This window comes from Micrasema longulum, unplaced genomic scaffold, assembly GCF_059751315.1.
Source record: "Micrasema longulum isolate JH-2025_06_02 unplaced genomic scaffold, ASM5975131v1 h1tg002035l, whole genome shotgun sequence".
Classification (NCBI taxonomy): Eukaryota; Metazoa; Arthropoda; class Insecta; order Trichoptera; family Brachycentridae; genus Micrasema; species Micrasema longulum.
The window spans coordinates 68,878-77,128 of NW_028279203.1; the positions used below are offsets into that span (position 1 = coordinate 68,878).

Here is an 8,251-nt window from a genome sequence, read left to right on the forward strand (position 1 = left end):
GGGTTTATGAGCTACCTGCATCGCTTCAAGATCTCCGAAATCGACAGCTGCCCATGCGACGATGAAACTCCTCAAGATGTCCCTCACCTGTTGATGCATTGCCCCTTTTCAGCTTTCAAAGACAACAGCTGGAGGCGCGCTGCAGAAGCTTGGGTGAAGATCTATGCGACATCCCATCGGTGATAGGTAATAAAGAACTCACACGAGAGGTAGTATTATACATGATCAATATAGTGCAGGCTATTGGTAAAATAAACCAAAGTAGGGAAGAAAATGCCGAACACTCCTCTAGTGGAACGGAAGGCCTGTTGACTACTGCCAACAGGCCGGCTTCTCCTGAAGAGTTTTGAGTGGTTTCCTCTCCACATAAGCAAATGCTGAGAAGTTCCTGATTGGCCCACATTAGTATATCCCACCTGATCCCAACAGTTTAGATCAATTTAAAGAAATTTAATTGCAGAAAAATCCACTTTTGAAATATAAACCTTGTATATTATAAGCAAGGTAAATAATAAAGCAACTCCTATATAAAAAAAAAAAAAAAAAAAAATGTTCCCGCATGCTTCACAATATTGTCTCTCCAGTGGAGCTGGGGTTGTCCAAGATTTTATGGTAGTGATTCGAGAGTGTTAGCACAGGAGGCGTTTCATTTATCTGTAGTCAAAGCAGCGCGCAATATAACTAATCCAAAACCATTTGAACGCTGCAACTCTTTCAATAAGGTCCAGCATTTCTCTTTTTGTTTGAATGCTATACACAAAAAAAAATACACCATCAACTCATATGGGGATATGAAAACATTTTTAAGTACCTATCTAGGTACCTGGAGAAGTACTTACATAATATATTATATTATGTACCTACATGAAATGACAGTGCACTAGAAGTATGATTAGATTTATATTAGCTGGCACCGTACACTACATTCAACGGTACTAATAATATTTGAGATCAGATCTATACTTATTTCACTGGCGTCATGATAAAAAAATACGTTACTGGCGTCCGAGCCCCGTTTTTTTTTTTTTTTAATTTCAAATATCTTAAATTCGATTTTAATTTAGGTTTTTGTTTATAACTACAGGGCTTATATTCTGTTAATTTTTAAATAAATTATCTTTAAATTACAAAAGTACATCTTTACTTATATCAGTCTTAAACAACAATATTGGCAAAATGAAAAAATGTAAAAATAAGTTTATTTATTTGACTGAAGAAACTTAATACAATTCCTTTTTCTTAAATTGATCACATATTTTTACACGAGAAAGGATGTTTCTAATGAAAAGAAAAAAACAATAAAAGAACATAGAAATAACAATGGGTAAAATACACTTTTTTAAAAAAACTATTTTAAGCAGATTTTGTATATGCTGACAGTGCGTGTGTTGCAAATAGGAATTTCACACTTAAAACATGAATGAATTGTCTTTGCACGCTAGCCAAAAGGACACACGAAACATTTTTTTGCATTATTGAGGTCCAGGACTTATTGTCGTTCAGCCACTGGTGATGATGTAGGATAATTATCATCGAGTTCTTCAAGAAGCCACTGTTCTATTTCATCTTCTCGGTCTAGAGTACGAGCCCTGGTACTGCTTGGAAGGGCAAATTGCTTGTCCATCATGGATATATCACAAAACAAAAAATTGAGTAAATGGCATCCTAGCCCCGTTGGACCCACTCACCTGTTTAAAAGGTTATTTTTACAGGCCCGATCAACATTTACTCTCACTAGCACATTTGCACCCTAACTAAAGGAAGTTACTAAGGAGGGGGAGGTAGGGTTACGTCTACAAAAAACGAGAGATTTGTGGAATAAACAAAAATTATCATGGATCCAAAGGGGCAAGGACGCCAGCTTAGAGTTATAAAAAATTCAATAGTTCCAGTATGACGCAAACTTACATAACATCAGCTGACATAAAAAATATTTTTCATTAAATAATAACAGCAACTGCTAGAGACTATTAATTAATAAATAATTACTACACCCATTCCCAAATTAATAAATGTATGAATGTTCAAAAAAATATTACGTGTAACTATATTATATATCTAAAAAAACATACTAGTGTATTATGTTTTTTTTTTGTGATTTGGAGTTGACGTAAGAGATTAATAATGTTATAGTAAAACGTAAGTTGATGAATTGTCTTGTCCGCGGCGTCCACCATCACCTCCCCTACGAGTAATGGGGATAGTGCGTCCATGCAACGTGAGAAACATAATACGTAGCTGTAAGTTGTAGCCGCACACATAAAATATCTAAGCTCATCGGTCTTGTCATTCTATTTTTTACAGTATATGTTTAGTCTATGGTCATTTTATCACGTGAATTGCGTCATTCCAAATTCGCGCCATAATATTGACCGTATTATTCCATTTCCAATTTTCATTCCCATTCATTAATCTCTGGTTTATTTGAATTTTTGTACCGTTTGAGTTTGTTTGAAGTTTGAAAAACATTCTAAATTTTAAACTTAAACGATTCCTGAACGATTCTAAATCGGCATCGCACCTTTTACAATTTTAGTTCAAAACCTAAATTTTAAATAAAAAAAATCGTGACCTGAAAACTTCGAGTCTGGCTTAAAAATTTGTGAGTATAATAATTGAAATACGTGAATATAATAAAATTTAACCATATGAAATCATATTTAATTATGTGAACTGGGACCACACTGAGACATGCAATGAGAGGTATAATATCAGTGAGGACCAATGATATATATATATATATATATTACCTCTATAGTGGGGACTTGAATGAAATTTGTGTGATATAATAGTCACAATTTGTCCTTTTACTACAATCTGTCAAATTTATTCTGAAAAATAAAAATCATTTAATTTGTAGACCTTTTCATTAATTTCCACAATTTACATTATGTAATGACAAAAGGTAAGACAATTTGACTTCTGTAATATTATCTATTTCACACACTTTTTATGAAATGTATTATAGTATAGAGATATTTATCAGTATTAATGATTTTGATAAAATTATAAATTAAGTTATTAATGAAACTTCTAGGTTTAGTTTTGCTTTTTTATTATTTTGACCAGGGAGCGCTTTCGCCTAAGTAGGCATCTTCAAGACCGAAAAACCATCATCTTCAAAAGCGAAAGCGCTCTTTGGTCAAAATAATGAAAAAGTCAAACTAAACCAAGAAGTCTCATTGATAACTTTATTTATAATTTTATCAAAATCACTAACTATGGAGTCTTATCAAGAAATATCAACAAAAAACATGAATATTTATTAGTATTGTCCTTTAAAATTTTCATAATAAGCTTTCTGGAAAAGTGTGAGGCCCAAATAATTCGCAGCCCCTTATAGAGACGCCTGTACGGACAAAAATCATTCTTGGATTATTAATCACGAAGTAAGCTACAACTTACAGCAAAACAAGGAGCCTAAGGTACTCAAGTCGAGAATTGCAATATGAACTTAATGCTGGTAAACGAACACAAGGAAGGAAGATCGAAGAAAAGTTCAAGCATGTAAATCTTTATCCAAAATAAATACAATTAATTTATTTTTTTTAATAATAAGGTAATTTTTTTGAAAAATAATTAGGTAATTTTTTTAAGCACTATTTTTTTACATACAAATATTTAATAGCATTTAGGATAATTTTTTTAGCCTTATTTTTAGTGTCACTTATTATTACTTTGTTGTTGAATGACACTTGGATGCATCAATGCTCGCTCCGGCATACAGAAAGAGATGTGAAAGAATGCTGCTGAACAATGCACACGATGCCATCAAAGAAATCAACTCCCAGTCCAAGATCAGTTGCTGCGTCTATCCAAGATAGATGGAGACTGATGAGTTTTGCGAAGATTGTTGCGATGATGAATTCAAAAGTTTTGAAGCAAAATTTTCAAAGTCATCCATGTAAGAATCCTTTCACAGCAGAGTAATATATTGATTAATTAGACCCGCGTTACTTTCCTGAAATAAATTATTCATGAAACTAATTTATTGTCATTTGTATAGTTTTAATAAAAATACATACTTATTTATTGCTTGTTTTATTTTATGCACATTTTATCTTTCATAAATTTCTTGCTTTATGTGAGGTCTCATTTCTGGAACTGGCGCTTGGTCTATTTCCCCACCTTGTCCAACTCGACCGATGTCTTTACAGAAAGGGTCTGTTGGTTTTGTTACTTAATCATTCTTCCGAATGAGGAAGCTCAGTGCTATGAGAAATTAGATATAAAAAAATGTTTTCTTACATGCGGTAAAAATTAGAACATTTAATTATATGGCGAAGTTTCTCAAAAATGTATGAATAAAAATTAACTATTTCGAACGATATCACTAATTCTCCGAAATCAACCAATGAAAAGAGTGTTGTGATAGATTTCCGGTTACCGGGGAAGCCTACTCATCAATCGGGACAACTCGCCGAAGAGAACTGGTGACATCTCAAGCGGAGCAATTTCACAATCATGAAACTTTTAAATAATCAGCACTGATAATACGATACATAAAAATAAAAAAACAACTATTAAACTTCGTTTGGTTTTCTATCTAGCGTTTTCTAATAGGTGCTTAAATTATGTTTGAATATAGAAACTCTCATTGTGACTCATCCTTCTCTATCCACGAATTGACGATTCTTATATCTCCAGTGTGACTCTGGGATTTCTTTGAATAACTTTTTATCTGTATACCCAAAATCGAATTCATAAGGTTGAGGTTCGTGTGCCAATCCGACTGTAATCCTCCTGCTTTGAATCAGTCTCTTTTGCGAAGAGTCCTATCAAAATTGTTTTAGGTTGCGGATGCGGATCATTCATCAACGACCATGAAGATTGAAGATTATGAAATTGCCTCTATAGTTTTATCTTCGTTCATCAGTGGCACTGTACCGATTATGAGAGAATGCGAAATGTTAGCCCTAGGTTTGTCAGTTAAATCGATGATTAGCGCTTCTTCATAGGTAGGTTGAGTCACAACACCAGTACATATAATCTTAATTTGTTTTCACTACACCCGTAGTTTGGTCTAGCTGCCAGGCAGTCCCACAGCTCTCCTTTGAATTCCCATATGATGTATATATGCCATCTTTGAATATATATACTGAAAAATGTTATCTTCTGGTTCGTATTCCTATTCATAATTTATCCAGTACTGATAGTAACATTGTAAAAAGTATCAGGAACAGAGTATTCCCTGTCGTTGACGGACATTGTCATGATTGCAATTTCAGTCTTGTTTGTTGTTTACCAGTGTTAATCCTTTAACTGGGACGCCATATAAAATTTTCAATATCACTAGTTCTCATCAAACAAACTAGTGAGAATACCAAATTTCCCCGTATTCCGATTGTCGTTTGAGAATCGGCATTCCCATTTTTCCCTCATCTTGCACCGGTGATAAACCGTGTTCTGTTTCCGAGATTCAATATTTTTAACCTAATTTTCTCCTCCATAGCTTTGTTGCAAATTTAAGGTACATGCAAAGGTACTGCCATGGCGAAGAATGAACATATTTATGTATACAGGTACACCACTTCAGACTCACCATAGCTATTTATCGTTACTGGTGCAGTACTGGTTAAAATTTACTTAAATTTATTTTTTTAAATCTATACTCGTATATGTTGGTTATTAGCTCATTGTTAACACTTCACAATATGTTGAGATGGTTATGCATCATAAAATGAATAAAATTTTATTGTCATTAATTTTTATGTGTCATTTGCCCTGCCTAAGGAAACTAATCTACATGTGTGAGTGATTAGTGGGTAAGTGACGAGAGAGATAATTTATTTTTTTCCAGGAAGCGATTTTTAGTCTATTATACCTGACACGTTTATAGTTAACAGGTATGCCGGGATGTAGTTTTTATAGATAAATTCTCAATAATACCACTAAAGGTCGAGGAGGTGATAAGATAATATGTTATGTTTGTATTTCAAGTGACGTGTTTTCAAAACATATGCAGATAATGTGTTTTGTTTTTTGCTCTATTACTCTATATATTCATAAATAATATATATATACAACAGATAACTAAATGCATTCTCTTGTTCTGAATTGTATGTTAAAGTGACTAGATTTAAGTAAGTTAATTTTCATACGGAGGTTATATTTTTATGAATATTGGTAAAGCGGGAGGAAATCGGGTATCTATGAAAAATACAGATTGAACATATTTTAATTCAATATCGTTTGGAGTTAATCTCATAGATGATTGTCAAATACACACACAGTTCAACAAGCTGTATTCTTCATTCGGAAATCACATTAATTTTGGAAAATTAATTTTTCATCATAATTTTATATTATTATTGTCAGTAAACAGAGAGCTCCCATAATATCATAAAAAAAACTAATTAACAATAACACTACATTGTAGAACGCAACATGCAAGTTTTTATAAATATTAGAATTTTTCTTTTTCTTTTCGTCGTAATATTAAACATTTTTCATTCCAAAAATAAAAATATTTTAAATGCTTTTTGTTAGAAAATTTTATGGGATTCTTATGCACATTCCATGCAAAATAAATTGGCTAAAATATTTTTTAAATATTTAACTCTCAATGACTCCATATCTCAATGACACATATTAATATATAGTGCTTAATAATCTAACTTCCATAATTTATAAATATAATAGTATAAAATAGGACTTTATTATTAAAAAAATAAGAGATATATTTAGTCTTGTATTCTATGTAAACTAATATGACATCTTAGCCACACAAGAGTTATTACTTTTTATATTTTCTTTTTCAATCAGGAGTGATTTAAGTTCCAAGATGACCCTCCGCTGGGGTATAGTGAGTGCGGGGAAGATCTCCCATGACTTCACCACGGCCCTGGGAACACTCCCAGCTGGCGAGCACCGAGTGGAGGCTGTGGCAGCTCAGGACTTGCAGAGAGCCAGGCAGTTTGCCAACACCCACGGGATACCGGCCGCCTATGCGGGATATCAAGCATTAGCGGAGGATCCCAACATTGGTGGGTCTACATCTTTCTGTTTTAAGCACATTGAAATTTTCGTGAATAAATACTGTAGATTATCATCGATGGAATTATACAACATTTGGTCTACCGATGCAGTGCCTTATGCATTACTGGGTGTGGAAAGAGGGATGATGGATCATGATCTGAATATTGATCTGTTCCATGTATCCAAAGGGGTTTTCCGGAGCAGGATTCTCCTACTACTTTGACATAAGTCTCTTTCACATATTTTTTTCTCTTTTACACGTACGCATTGAATGTATGTTTGTAATGTATATGTTTTATATAAATAAATGAATTGAATTGAATTGAATGATCGGGATGCGAATTCAGAAAAATTATGATTATTTAGGCACTTTTTTATTTTATTTTTTTCATATTTTTTAGATATTGTCTATATTGGAAATTTAAACCCTCAACATTTGGAAGTGTCGGAACTGATGCTGCAGAATGGAAAGCACGTGCTTTGTGAGAAACCGCTTTGCTTGAACTACAAACAAGTTAAGCAGTTGGTGGACTTGGCAAGGAGTAAAAAACTGTTTCTCATGGAAGCAGTTTGGTCTCGCTTCTTCCCGGCTTATGTAGAACTGCGGAAACTGGTTCTCTCTGGAGACCTGGGGGAAATATTCCAAGTAGATGTGCAATTTGGGATGCCCATTAGCGATGTCAAACGATTAAAGTAATTTTTATTTAATTATTTATCTTGTCTTTATTAATTCTCTAAACTCTAAATTTGATTTTTTATAGATGGCTTCAGAGTTATGTCAGTTTGAATCCTATATTTCAACTATGCTTTTATTTGATATGGAAATTTTCAACTATGACATTTATGTTAAATGTTAAGTATTATAAGGGTATATCAGGGACTTGAATAAGTTCTTGCTGTTTTCTAAAAGATTATGTTATCTTAGCCTTTTTACATCGGGCAATTTATTTCAATTAATTTATTTTAAATATAACACACATATTACAAACATATATTCAATACGTACATACTATAAAAAAGAAAAAGATACATGAAAGAGACTCATGTCAAAGTAGTAGGAGAATTCTGCTCCGGAAAACCCCTTCGGATACATGGAACAGATCAATATCCAGAGCGATATTGTTCAGCATAGCGGTAGCCCTTCCAACAGGCATAACCATAGGCAGGTTGGTCCTGTATATCGGAATATGAAACAATCTATGCTGACGCTCTTAGATAATTATCAGGAACATACAAACCAAGCTCATCATAATCTCAGAATTATCTATCACAC

General features: G+C 33.2%; 1 protein-coding gene across 3 annotated transcripts; it reads left to right on the plus strand.

The window, feature by feature from the left end:
* The first annotated feature begins 2,318 nt into the window (after window positions 1-2,318).
* LOC148273221 (trans-1,2-dihydrobenzene-1,2-diol dehydrogenase-like) lies at window positions 2,319-7,709 on the plus strand. 3 transcript variants are annotated; one of them, XM_088238994.1, is made up of 3 exons: window positions 2,319-2,602; window positions 6,766-6,986; window positions 7,380-7,709. In XM_088238994.1, exons 2-3 carry the CDS (start codon window positions 6,785-6,787, stop codon window positions 7,673-7,675), a joined length of 498 nt encoding a protein of 165 aa, XP_088095120.1. In that variant the 5' UTR covers window positions 2,319-2,602; window positions 6,766-6,784; the 3' UTR covers window positions 7,676-7,709. The 3 variants fall into 3 exon arrangements, with proteins under 3 accessions (XP_088095120.1, XP_088095119.1, XP_088095121.1); XM_088238993.1 differs by lacking the exon at window positions 2,319-2,602 and adding an exon at window positions 5,930-6,083; XM_088238995.1 differs by lacking the exon at window positions 2,319-2,602 and adding an exon at window positions 6,124-6,146.
* Window positions 7,710-8,251: the final 542 nt, after the last annotated feature.